This window comes from Tupaia chinensis, unplaced genomic scaffold, assembly GCF_000334495.1.
Source record: "Tupaia chinensis unplaced genomic scaffold, TupChi_1.0 Scaffold000074_1, whole genome shotgun sequence".
Classification (NCBI taxonomy): Eukaryota; Metazoa; Chordata; class Mammalia; order Scandentia; family Tupaiidae; genus Tupaia; species Tupaia belangeri.
In genome coordinates this window covers 6,602,933-6,616,748 of record NW_006159534.1, presented here as the reverse complement: position 1 = coordinate 6,616,748, position 13,816 = coordinate 6,602,933, and the positions used below count along the sequence as shown (strand labels likewise).

The window sequence follows — 13,816 nt, the reverse complement described above, 5'->3', positions numbered from 1 at the left end:
TTTCTACCACATTCTAATTTAAGGTTCTTTTCTACAGAGTAGATGATCTGAAAAATGAACCCATGCTAAGGTGTTCCTGGGCAGCCTCACTGGTGTCATTAGCTGCATTTTTTTTTTTTTTTTGGAGAGGTTTCTGCTATAGGGTGTGTGAGCTTGTCAGAGAGACAGAGAGAGACATAGAGACAGAAAGTGAGAAACCACCCCCCAGGGCGGATGGCCATGCCATTCTCCTCTTGGGATCTTGGTTATGCATTCACATGGGCCCAGCATGAGTTTAAGCCACCCGGTCTGGGACTTGAACCATGGTCGACTACATGGGAGTCCAGCGACATAGCCATTATGCCAACTGCTGTTTCCCATTAGCTGAATTTTAATAGGATCTTCACAAATATAAAGAGAGAGTCCGAGTGATTCAAATTGAAGCAGTATTGAACATCTTTGAAAGGTAGTGAGAGAGAGAGATGAAGCTGCTTCTCACTATTTGTCAAATACATAGATATGAATGCTAGAGTTTTGAATTACTAGAAAAAAACAGTGGAGGCTAGTTTCTGTCTCATGAATTAGTCTTCAATCTGTTAAATGCTTGTATTATTTTGTTTTATTTAGCAACTTACCAACCATATTCGAGATACCCTGCCAAACTTCAGGAACAAACTTCAGGGACAGTTGCTCTCCATAGAACATGAAGTAGAAGCCTACAAAAACTTCAAACCAGAAGATCCTACCAGGAAGACCAAAGCACTACTGCAGTGAGTCACCTTTCTATTCCTTTGTTCAGTATTATTTTTTAAGAGAGATTTTTGCTATAAGGCACATGCACTCGCTAGAGAGACAGAAAGTGAAAAATCACCTCCCGGGGGGATGGCCATGGTGCAATCTCTTTTCTTCCATTATCCTCTCAGGATTTGGGGCACACATGCACATATGACCGGTGTGAGTTTCAGGCTACTGGGTCTGGAACTTGAACCATGGTCGGCCATGTGGGAGTCCAGAGACGTAACTATTTTGCCATCTGCTGGTCTCTTGTTCAACATTTTTAACCAGTTTACTTTTGCTCGGTTTGCTTTTGCCTTAGTCTATTTGTCACATTTTCTAGGTTTATAGAAGCAGCCAAGTCTATGAGGCTCTCTGTATGGTATACTATGACCAGTGAGTCTGTTTTCTTGAAGAATACTTGTTGATCTTATTCTGTTATAAATTTAACCAATTACCCAATTTAGTTGTGTTTTTTTAAACTAAATTTAGTAAGTGAGTAAAATAATGCTAACTTAGTTTCATTGGTCTTTAGCCTTAGAAGTGAGTGAAGAGGCGAAACACTCATCTCTGTTTTATAACTGTTTCTACTGATGTCACTGATACTGTCTTTTCAACTATTTTATTGGTCTTATCTGTGTGCATCTTTCAGAGGAATGAAAACCAAGGATTCAATAAAAAAGTAGGGATAATAAGACTACAGTTAAAGCTCTTTTTCTTTTTTGATAATGAGCTTAATGTAACCCTTTAAACATACAAATGTGAAAACTACCAAGCATTTTTTTCACTCCTTCATGGTCTTCCCATCTTATTCTTGGGCTATGAGATATTTTTCCCTGAGGGGTCATGGGGTAGGATTGCAGAGTCATTAGAGAGCTGCCAGCCCCTAACATCTTATGCCTTTACTCATTCCCTGAGCTCCTTCTGGCCCCAGCTGGCCCCTTTTCCCTGTGCTGCATCTGTATCAGGTCTCTCTAAACCTAAAGACCCCTCCCTCATCCACCTGAAACCTCAGGACACCTGACATCTATCTCCAAAAATGTTTTTGCTCATCTTATGTTACATTTATCTTTCTGCAGTTTTGCAATCAAAGTGCCCCTAATTTGGCATTTAAAATGTACAGTGCAATGCCTTTATTTATGGGGCCATTATAGGGCAATTTATAAATGCTCAGTTTATTTAAATAACATCTTAAATGCATCATTTTACATCCCCTCACTTTTAAAAAAATAATATCACCAAGTAAAGAATCTTCTCTTGTATGCCACTCTTTTTTGTTTATTCTTTCATTTTATTCTTGGGTTTGGTTAAGCTCTTGTAAAAACACTACAGTTACAGAGAAAGAAAAGCTATTTCTGTTTAGGCCTTAGCTCATTATCCTGAGAAACTGAAACTGTTCTTGAAGACTGGATTTTGCCTCTGTGACTTCATCCTACTCAGATTATAGAATTCGTCACAGCTGGGTTCTTTGCTTGGAGGCTGACTCAGCTCCTTTCTTATGGTACATAGCGTATTCCTCTTTCTGAGACATTTCTTTATTCTTTTCCTCCCATCCCTCTTGCCTTTCTTCTTTCTTCCTCTAATCTTTTCATGTACCCTGTTCAGTGTCTGGTTCTGTGTTATCTGCAAGGGATTCAGTAATGAATAAGATTTTTGTTCTCATGAAGAAGTCATAGTAGAGCAGGGACAACAGTCATATAAGCAATGAATTGTGTTAAATCTGATCATCTTTCTGATTAGTATAAAACGTTAAGGGCCCCGGTGAGGAAGCAGTTGCAAGGAAGGGTGTAAACCAACAGAGAATGTGGTGCTTGAGATCTCATCAGGTGGAAGGAAGTGGGCAAGCGGACAGTGTGAACTTTGGTATAGCTTGTTCTAGGATTTGTAAGTGAACTTGGTGACTGGAGTAAGAGACTGGGGAAAAGAGTTCTGGAGTGCATTTTCTAAAAGTTTCCAGTGTCAGTGCTTATGTCATGTTATCCCATTTCAGGTATTTTAAAAATAATATTAGCATATGCATGAACATCGCTAAAACCAATTCTATTCTGGCTCTTCTGGCCTAAATAATTTGCAGTAGTTTTTAAGTACCCATGCTTTTGGTGAAAGGGAATAAAAAGATACAAGATTTAGGTGTTTCAAATATTTTTTCCTATTAGATTTTGAATTTGAAAACCGTTTTAGTAGGTCACAGTGAAGGTTTTTTAAACCTAGTAATCACAAATGGAAGGTTTTTGTTTGTTTGTTTGTTTTTTGCTATAGCACGTGGGTGCTCGCCAGCAAGACAGAGAGAGACAGAGAGACAGAAAGCGAGAAATCATCCTCCAGGGGGGATGGCCATGCCACAATCTCCATGCCTCCATTCTCTTCTTGGGATCTTGTTCCATTCTCTTCTTGGGATCTTGTTCCATTCTCTTCTTGGGATCTTGTTCCATTCTCTTCTTGGGATCTTGTGCACACACGCACACACACCCAGCATGAGTTTAAGCCACCAGGTCCAGGACTTGAACTGTGGTCGACTACATGGGAATCTAGCGACATAGCCATTACGCTAACTGCTGGTCCCCTCTGTTTGTTTCTAATCAGCTACTCTAGGGCAATTCATTCCATCTTTGAACAAATATTTATAGACTATCTTTACTATGTGCATGGGGACAGATACATAAAGTGCATGGTCCCTGTCTTTAGGAAAATGAGTGATGGCACACATACAGTGACGATGTCCTCTGCTGTGAGCTGTGCTAGAAATATGCTGTAGAGGTAGAGAAGGAGCCCTCGGTCTGGGCAACAATAAGGACTGGTGGTAGATAGGTTCACAAATCGTGACCCTATCTGAGGTTGAGCTGAGGCTTGCAGGACAGATAAAAATTAGCCAGGCAAAGTAGCAAGAGGCAAAGAGAATGGTATCTGAACAGAAAGAAAAGCAAGTGTAAAAGCGTAGGGGCATGGTGTGTTTGGGGAATTACAGGTGGCTTCCTTACTGCTGGCTGGGAAGGTAAGTATGGATAAGGGTGAGGCAGCTGGAGCCAGATCATTAAGAACCTTGGGTGATAGGTTAAGTTTTGGTTTTATTATCAAATCATGGGGAGCCATTGAAAAACAAAGCCAAAGCTAGTCATAGGCGTAGAAATTACAAATCGGAATTGTTCTGGCCTTGAGGTCTGACCTCTACAAAGATAAACCCAAAAGGAGGCTGGCCATGACTTCAGAAACCCCAGGAGGAATGGCCAAGGCTGGGACAGGGCAGTGCCAGTGGGGTGCAGAGGAAGAGTCTCATTGTCTGAGGATATGACAAGAGGTTGACGGTATTGGGGGCAAGGAAAGAGGAGTGTAGAAGTTCCAGATTCTCTGCCTCAGGTGAGAGTACCATCCACTGTGATGGAAATTCAGGAAGTAGGATAAGCAGGTTTGGAGTGAAAGGAATTGAGGGGCTCAGGTTTAGATATACTGAATTCAAGGTATCCATGAGGAAGTAAATGTCCAGTAGACAGCAGGGCGTATGGGCCTGTCCTTCATGGGAGAGTTAAGAGCTGGAGCTGAAGGTTTGCAGAAATGAGTTTCTTGGTAATCCTTGATGTAATGCCCTTGAGGTCACGTAGGACAGTACATAAGAGGATGAGGAGGATACTGGGGAGGAAGAGTAGCTCACAAAGCCTGAGGGGCTCAGTGGGCAAGTGCGATGTCATAGGAGCCAAGGTTCATTTGACTATCCTACCTGAAGTTTTATTGCTTAGCGTCAATTTTGAATTCAAATGCTCTTTAAATACCATTTCACGGTTGCAGACACATGGACAAAATGAACTTAGACAAAGATATCTCACGCATTTACTCTGAGTAAATGTCTAAAATAAATCTGAGCGATGTATACTTGCTATCATCTCATTTTGTGGAGTACTTTCTCATGCAATGTTAATTCTGCCAGTAGGTGTCACTAAGAACACCAGAAAACAAATTCTAAAGAATAACTGTAGTAAAATAAAATAAGGAATATAAAACCTTACAACTTTAACTTGAATTTATTCCTTCTTCGCAATTATAGAATGGTTCAGCAATTTGCTGTGGACTTTGAGAAGAGAATTGAAGGGTCTGGGGACCAAGTGGACACCCTGGAGCTCTCGGGTGGTGCTAAAATCAACCGCATTTTCCATGAACGTTTTCCTTTTGAGATAGTAAAGGTTTGTACTGAGTGTTACTATTTTTTCTTTTTGTTTTATGTAATTTCTGCATTGTGTTTTATAAATGCTTTAATAAAAAATCATGAATGGTATGGGACTAAGATAGTCCTTGGAATCAAAACATCCACACTTTAGGTAATGAAATTTAGGAGAGAATTTTTTCTTTTTCTTTTTCTTTTTCTTTTTTCTTTGTTTCTTTCCTTTTTTCCTTGTTTCTTTTTTATTTATTTATTTTTAAATGGTTGTTCTGATTTTACTTAATTATAATTATATTTCAGATTATTTCAGGAAACACTAATTGAGTTTCCTACAATGTATATTTGTTGTTCAGTTAATTTGAAAGTCTTTCCGAATACCTACTGTGTGCCAAAGCTCTAGGTGCTCATGATCAAGACTGAGAAGGTCCTTGCATATTTAGTGGTAAAAGACAGAAATTTAACTCATGGACAAAATAAGTATTATTATGCTGATGCAGTGTGAGAAAGAGGAGATTGAATCACTTTTACTATGATGTTCCAGCAACTTCTTTCTAACTAGAGGTTATTACACTGAGACCAGAATGGCATGAAAAGGTCAGTTGTGTGAAGATCTGGGGAAAGTCCGTCACTGAAGGCAGAAACAGCCTTTTGGGGTAGGGCCCTACAGCAGGGAGCAGTCACAATTGGTACACAGCAGAGGAAGGGCGGGCTAGGGAATGTACTCAGAAGGCAGTTCCTTCTCTATCCAAGATGGTCTGGGCAGAGGTAAGGTGTTCATGGTCAACAATGGGAAGTTATGGGAATGTTAAAGCAAGCGTATGACCTCATTCGATGATAAAAATAAATAAATAAAAACCATTATGCCTGTTGGGTTGTACAGGGTCTGAGTGGACTCAAGAAAATGAGGAAGGTAAAGAAAAGAGTATGGCCAGAGCAGGGGAGCTCTACATTCTGTGAAGCCTGATGAGTCTACAAGTTGGGACCCCTTTGAAGAAGAAGAATACAAAATTATTAACACTCAGTTAGGCAAAGGTACTTGGAAGAGGTTTGTGCAAAGGAGAGAGCTTGAACTTAAATTTCTTTAGCTTCCCAGTATAAATGCTCCAATGAGAGGATGGGGAGAAATAAATGGCTCTGGGATTTGGGAGGTAAGGGCAATAGTGCTTGGACTTATATGAAGGATGGAAGAAAGAGAAGATTCAAGATGACCACCAAGGTTTTGGCTTTCACAGCTGAGCGAATGGTGGCATCACCTATCAGAGGTGGAGAACTGAGGAAACGCTGTGGTTTTGGAGGTGTGAACCAAGAGTTCAGTTTTGTACATGCTAAGTGTGAAATGCCCAAAAGGCAACTAAATAGTTTTAGGTTCTGTGCTTCTTGTCTCCTTTACAAAGAGGTGGGCACTGATGTTTCGATGTGGGAGGCAGATGGGTAAATAGACAGTTTCATTAAAATGTGCTAAGTCAAGTGATAAACTTCAGCCCGGGGTGCTATGGAAACACAGCCCACAGACATGAATCTTAGCCCAAGTACATAAGGGAGCCAGGCTTCTGAGCTGTTTGCAAAGCTGAGCAGCTAGTTAAGCTGGATGAGATGTGTGTGTGTGCTGGGAGGTGTTCCAGACAGAAAAAAAGAAGGATAAAGCCTCTGAGCTATAAGGCTGCAGGGTGTGGATGGAGACCTAAAGCAATGCGTTACTCTCGGGCATAAAGAGTGAGAGGAATGCACAGACAGTCTCAGAAGTAAGGGACTGAACCCATGTTGTCTGAATATCTCTTTCAGGTCTAAGTCCTATGACACTTTGATCCTACTTCCAAGTAGATTTATGGTCCCTAGGACTTCTGGGAAATATTTATCCAACAATCTATCCTGTGTTGGTTTGGTGAAATATTATTAATTTCCTCTTATAAAGAGACCTTGAACTCAGATGGTTAATATGGCCAGAGAGAGAAGACAGTCATTATTAATCTCAGGACAGCTGTACTGCTATTGCGCATCAGGCGACACCCTCAGTTATGCATCCGCCAGTGTCCTCAGATTTACTATGTTCAGCAAAGGAATGAAGAATTATATATTTTAAATAAATGGCCAGATTTATGTCCAGAAGGCATCCTTTATGCATAGCTCTCCTTATACATAACAGAGTTAAAATCTGCTTCACTAAAACTCCCAGAAATCCCTAGTGTTCTATGTTGCCTTGAACTTTATATACACAGATGTTTTGACCATCTGGGTTTAGGTTAGGAGAGACATGAGTATCCATTTATTAATAACTAAGTCAAGTTATTCTCCTTCTGTAATATTCCACAACGTTATTATTCAAAGGAATTAAGTGTCATAACCATGGCTCGTTTTGCATCTGCAGATGGAGTTCAATGAGAAAGAATTGCGAAGAGAAATAAGCTATGCAATCAAAAACATACATGGGATCAGGCAAGTGATTCATGTTTTCCTTATCTTCCGCTCAAGCTACCAAAGGAAAATTAATGTTTATAAATGGCTAGTGAAATAGCCTTTCTGTCATCTGAACAGAGTAGAATACAGAGGTGGGACTGCGAAATAGGAAGTGCAAGTTTGAGCTTAGTGATGATTTTCTGTATTGCCATCATACTCAATTTTTTCCCCATTAAAAAACCCCAGTCCATGCGTACAGCCTGTATTCTGCACAACAGGAGAGTCACAGATGAAGATCCTGCTGCGCAGAGAGCTTCATAGCTTAGCAAGGGAAGTGGTCGCGCTCATGAGTAATCAGAGGAGAGAGTACTAATTTTGACTGGAGTAGTAAAATAAGATTGAGAAAGATTCATAAAGGTGGTTACTTTTGAGCTGAACGTTGCCAGTAGAAAACGATTTCAACAGGCCAAGGTGTGGTGTGTGTGCACGTGGGCTTATGTATGTGCATGCATATGTACAAGGGACCTTCAAAGATTTTTACAGAAAATGGGTAATAGAAAAACACATATAAATTTCAAAATGTTTTTGTACCAAAATAAACTGGTACTTTTAATTCCATTTCCTAAGAACTTTTTGAAGCTTCCTAGTATGAGGTGGGTGGTGATGCAAAAGACGCAAGAGGATGTATGGGTGGTACGGAGGTTGTTGAGGCTGGAAGACCAAAGAAAGGGTCTTCAGGTGGAAGGAGCAGAGTGCACAAAGGTGGATGGGTGGGAAAGCATAGCTTCCACAGTGGCCCATGTTCTGACTGGCCTGAGGGATGTGGTGGGAGATCTGAGGGGTGTGAGCCCAGAAGGTGGGCTACAGTGTAGCTTACACCTGAATTTCCGCTGTTTAAAGTGAGATTATTTTAAGTCACTTCCTGTTTTAGTCTGTTCATATCATATACACTGGGGGGGGGGGGCTTATAAACAACAGACACTTACATCTCACAGTTCTGGAGGCTGAAACTTGAAGATCAGGGTGCCAGCATAGTTGGATTCTGGTGAGGGCCCTCTTCTAGTTTGCAGACTGCAGATTTATTGTTTTATTCTCATATGGTAATATAAAAACAAAATGAAGCAAAACAAAAACAAAACAAAAATCAGCTCACTAGTTCTCTGGCTTCCTTTAATAAGGACACTAATTCTATTTGTGAGGGCCCCACTAATCACCTCTCAAAGGCACCTCCTCCTCCAAATATAATCACATTGAGGGGTAGTGTTTCAACATATGAATTTTGGGGGGAGGTGCAAACATTCAGTCCATAAGGGTATCTTTAAAAAACTATGATAAGAAAAAGTTATTTCGAAGGACACATTTCTTTATTTTTTCTAAGTTTACTTATGTATTTCCAGAGGCAGAAAGAGAGAGATCCCTGCCAGGGTCTTATCATGTCAAGATCCTCCCTAGCCTTCCAGTTGGCTAGGATCACAGATGCACTTCTGGGCATGCTGGGCATAAAACACACAAATCTTGAGTTCATGTGCAGGAGACTAAGTATACCTTAATGAGTATGTGCTAAACCGAAGTGTTCTGTTTCTCAGGTAACAACACTAGATTGCCTAGTTCATAGATTATCTCATGTAAGAAAGGGGTCTCCTCTGGGGTGTGATTTCTCGCTTTCTTTCTCCCTGTCTCTCTCTGTCTCTCTGGCGAGTGCACATCCCTATAGCAAGGATTCCTTTCTAAAAAAATTAAAAAATGAAAAGGAGGAAAATAACCAAATGCAGTATTTTCTCTTATCCTCAAGAGGTTTTTTTTTTTTTTTTTTTTTTGAGAGGTTTTCGCTATAGGGCACATGTGCTCGCCAGAAAGAGAGAGACAGAGAGACAGAAAGTGAGAAATCACTGCCCAGGGGGGATGGCCATGCTGCAATCCCTTCTTCTCCATTCTCCTCTTGGGATCTTGGGGCATGCACGCACAGCGCCCAGTGTGAGTTTAAGCCACTGGGTCCGGGACGTGAACCGCGGTCGACTACAAGGGAGTCCAGCGACATAGCCATTACGCTAACTGTTGGTCCCTCTCAAGAGGTTTTATAAGTCCCTATTCTATTTCTTTTCCATCAAATCCAGAATATATTTGGTATAGAAACCATGTTGATCTTTAGTTGAGCAGGCCTAGTTTTGAACATGTTTATCTGATAAATGCAGTGGAACTGAATCACATTTTTTGGTTCATAAATTATTTTAACTCAACTGAATACAGTACTTTTACTAGGCTTGTAAAACTCTTTACCAGATATATTTTTATTGAAGATGTCTGCAAAATGTCAGTAATTCAGATTTTCAGATTTATGATTTACATACATACCAACAGAAGAGATGGTTTGTTATTATTCTGGGGTTAATTTGGCCGTAAGGTAAGATGATAAATGTACAACATCCTTGAGAATAAGATATATCGGGACCAGCAGTTAGCGTAATGGCTATGTCGCTGGACTCCCACGTAGTCAGTGGCTGTTTGCATCCCGGACCCGGTGGCTTAAAACTCACGTCGGGCGCCTGTGTGTGCGTGCCCAAGGTCCTGAGAGGAGAATGGAGGAGAAGGGATTGCAGCGTGACCATCCCCCCTGGGGGGTGATTTCTTGCTTTCTGTCTCTCTGTCTCTCTCTGTCTGGCAAGTGCACACACCCTATAGCAAAAACCTCTCAAAAAAAAAAAAATGAGAGAGAGAATAAGATATATCTAGGCCCTTAAATATAATTAATTTGAAAATCTTTGTATATTTGATTATATTAGTTATTTGAATAATATTAGGTCATTGAAAAAGTCATGAAGCATTTGTGCGTAGGAAAATAAAGAAAAATATATCATGGCTTTTCTGATGACCCAATAAAATATTATATCTTAACCTTGCTAGATCTGGAATCCTACAGGTTTTTTATTGTTCATTGTTTTTACTGTTGGTTTGTTTTGCATCCATAGGCCTGGCTGAATCCATCCAGCACTTCCTTGTGCAAATTAGGAAACCTATAGACTGAAACAAGTGACATGTTTAAGATCAAGGCATAAACTCATAGTTTATGATTTTTTCTGGCTGTAAAATGTAATCCCCTAAATTATCGTGGAATAAGAAAGTTTTCAAATACTATAGTCAATTTTTTCCTTGCATATTTAAAGATTTATAGGTTCATGGTTTTAAATTGGTGAGCATATGATCAATCTGGTATTTTCCTAATCTCATTTACTATACTATCATATACACCTTTAAAAAATTCTGCTTCTCTCAATAACAGGAATCCAGAACCCAAACATATGCCCCATGACTGCCTGGCCAAGGCTCAAAAGCAAACTGCAGGTAGCAACACAGGAAAGGTCTCCTCATGTCACCTGTGCAATCTCTCTCTCTCTCTCTCTTACAACATCCTTGAGAATAAGATATATCGGGACCAGCAGTTAGCGTAATGGCTATGTCGCTGGACTCCCACGTAGTCAGTGGCTGTTTGCATCCCGGACCCGGTGGCTTAAAACTCACGTCGGGCGCCTGTGTGTGCGTGCCCAAGGTCCTGAGAGGAGAATGGAGGAGAAGGGATTGCAGCGTGACCATCCCCCCTGGGGGGTGATTTCTTGCTTTCTGTCTCTCTGTCTCTCTCTGTCTGGCAAGTGCACACACCCTATAGCAAAAACCTCTCAAAAAAAAAAAAATGAGAGAGAGAATAAGATATATCTAGGCCCTTAAATATAATTAATTTGAAAATCTTTGTATATTTGATTATATTAGTTATTTGAATAATATTAGGTCATTGAAAAAGTCATGAAGCATTTTTGCATAGGAAAATAAAGAAAAATATATCATGACTTTTCTGATGACCCAATAGAAACTATCATTTTTTATAGAAGACCTGATGGAAGAGAAGTTTTTTTCTTCTATTTTGCTGACACTGAATATCAGCCATTAGAAAGGGAGGGAGACAGGCCTTGTGGGGCAAACCAAGATAGGACAACAGGCCTCCCTACTAATGTAGTAACAGGTCTGTAACATGTGCCCATCACTGCCGTTCAAAATAGAATCTGAGGGTTTAAAGGAAGAGTGCCTCAGTGGCAGGACTAGAGCTATAGGAAGTGGGTACTTTTGATCTGGGCTTTGAAATACAGGTGGGATTCAAATAGGCTACAGTTGTAGAGGGGGAGAAATGAACATCATGGACAAAGGCAAAGACATAAAGCATTAGTGCAAATAAAGGCAGATTCACTAAAGCATTGGGTACATGAGAGGAAGAAAATGACTACAAAAGAAGATTAGGGCCAGCCAGTGGCAAATTTCTGATACTGTATTAAACCATTTGGATTTTCTCCTGTCTTGAATGTGGAGAAATTACCATGGTAATAAAGTGTGATTACTATAATTAGAAAGAGACAGGAGCACAGAGTGCTAAGTACATGATAAGGGATGTTGAACAAAGCTGCTGTAAAGAAAATGTTAAAGACATTTACTAGAACAGGTACCATAGACTTGGGTGTAGAAGATAGAGGAGCTAACCAAAGAAAGAGAGGTAAGAAGGGGTGGGAGAGAGAGTCCAGGAATGGGGAAGGTCAGTGCCAAAGCCTGAAGCCAACAATAAATAGTTTTTAGTTATGGCTGATGATCGAGTTCAAGGGTCCTTCTGCTATTGACTTTTTTAAAGTTTGAGTAATCTTTTTCACTTTATATGAAATACACACACACACACACACACACACACACACACACACACAGATATACACACACATCTGCTTCTTAGAACACCCACTTAACATGAGAAAAATATTGTTATGACACCAATTTGAATGAATTCCAGCTGAAAGAAAGACTGCTGTTATTATGATAATCATTTATGATTTTTTATAAATTTATAATTTAATTTAAGCATCTTGAAATATTAAAGTGAACTTACGGCTCCTCTTACTGTCTTCTTCCTCCAGCCCCCTAGAACAGCAGGTTGGGAGGAACCAACCTCTCACCTTCATATCGCTCTCCTGCAAAGAGTAGATTGTGTAGAAGAAATGCTGCCGTTCAGTGTGCAAAAAATGAGATTCACTCAAAAAATGAGATCCACAAAGGGCAAGAGAGGATTGCTATTAAAATACTTAGAAATCGAATTTAAATCTACACCATTTCTACTGCAGCATTCCTGTTTTATTGCTGTAAAAATGGGATGAGACAAGTTACTGTTAAATACTGGCTAAAGGTCACATTGGATGCCAGGAGAACATTTTGGGCACTGATTTTAGGTAATGCTAATAATGTCCCCTTGATTGGAACTTATTATGAGTTAGCAGTAAGAAAGATCATATTATTATGGTATTGTAGATGGAACAAATCACTACCTACCTTTGAAAATTAATCTGTTATCTACTTAATTTCAACATGTCAGTTTAAACATTTTTTTCAGAAGGTTATTGGATTATTACTCCATTTAAAACATCTAATGTGCTGATTTCTCTCTTACATTCAGGACAGGATTGTTTACTCCAGATATGGCATTTGAAGCAATAGTCAAAAAACAGATTGTAAAGCTGAAAGGGCCGTCCTTGAAAAGTGTGGATCTGGTAATACAAGAATTAATCAACACCGTCAAAAAGTGTACCAAAAAAGTAAGTGTGAATGATTTTACTTCCCAAACAGTACCTAGATCGTGTACCAGCTTTCCGCATGATGCGCTTTCCCTTTTGTTGTAGATGTGTGTGTGTGTTTGAGGACAGGACCGTGGGAAGTCCTGAGAGAATTGCTTTCATGAAGGGGAGATGTATTGGCCTCTGTCACTTTATTCCAAATAGGGTTAGTCAGACCAGGAATGGTTATTAGTTGAGTAACAGGTAAACATTGCTTTAAGACAATTAGATAAATGCTCTAAACTATAGTTTCTTATGGCATATGGATGAGGACAATTGTTAGGAAAAGGGAATCATTGATAATATGTATGTCAATAAGAAAATTCTTCTATGTAATTAACGAATTCCACTTAAGCTGGATGTTGCGAGAAGGAGTCGGGTTGGTGTAATGTAGTGAAGAGCCCAGCCTCTGAGATCCAATTACCTAGATTAGAATCCTCTCTCTCTCTCTTTTTTTTTTTTTTTACTATTAGATCGTGGGCATCATACTTAATCCCTCTAGTTTTTTTTTTTATTATCATCATAATCTTCTTTATATTACATTGGATTACATATAACTTTACATTGACTTCCATTGCTTTTTCAAAAGGGAATGCCATGCATGTCAGTCAATACAGAGGCATCGATCTCCCCGCTTTATCATTCAAAGTCTTTTCCATGCATTTCCCAATAATTATTATTATTATAATTTTTTAAAACAGTCAATCATTATTTCTCATTTTGCTTGTTAAAAGACTTCACCCATCATGAAATACTTCCCAGACCAGTCCAGTTGAGAATACTATACACGTCATCTTCAACAGATAATAAACCATATCTGTTTCTCACTAACATCCCCTCTATTGTTCACTTGCTATCTTTCTCTATCCTCTTCTCTTTTTTTTTT

General features: G+C 39.6%; 1 protein-coding gene across 3 annotated transcripts in view; it reads left to right on the top strand.

Annotated features, from left to right (window-relative positions):
* The window catches only part of DNM3 (dynamin 3), a 662,543-nt gene that overhangs the window by 230,422 nt on the left and 418,305 nt on the right, over nt 1-13,816 (top strand). For all 3 annotated transcript variants that reach the window (XM_006142350.3, XM_027768010.1, XM_006142351.3), the window contains exons 7-10: nt 607-749; nt 4,790-4,925; nt 7,269-7,336; nt 12,774-12,912. In XM_006142350.3, coding sequence (XP_006142412.1) covers nt 607-749; nt 4,790-4,925; nt 7,269-7,336; nt 12,774-12,912 — 486 coding nt within the window. The remainder of the gene's footprint in view (nt 1-606; nt 750-4,789; nt 4,926-7,268; nt 7,337-12,773; nt 12,913-13,816) is intronic.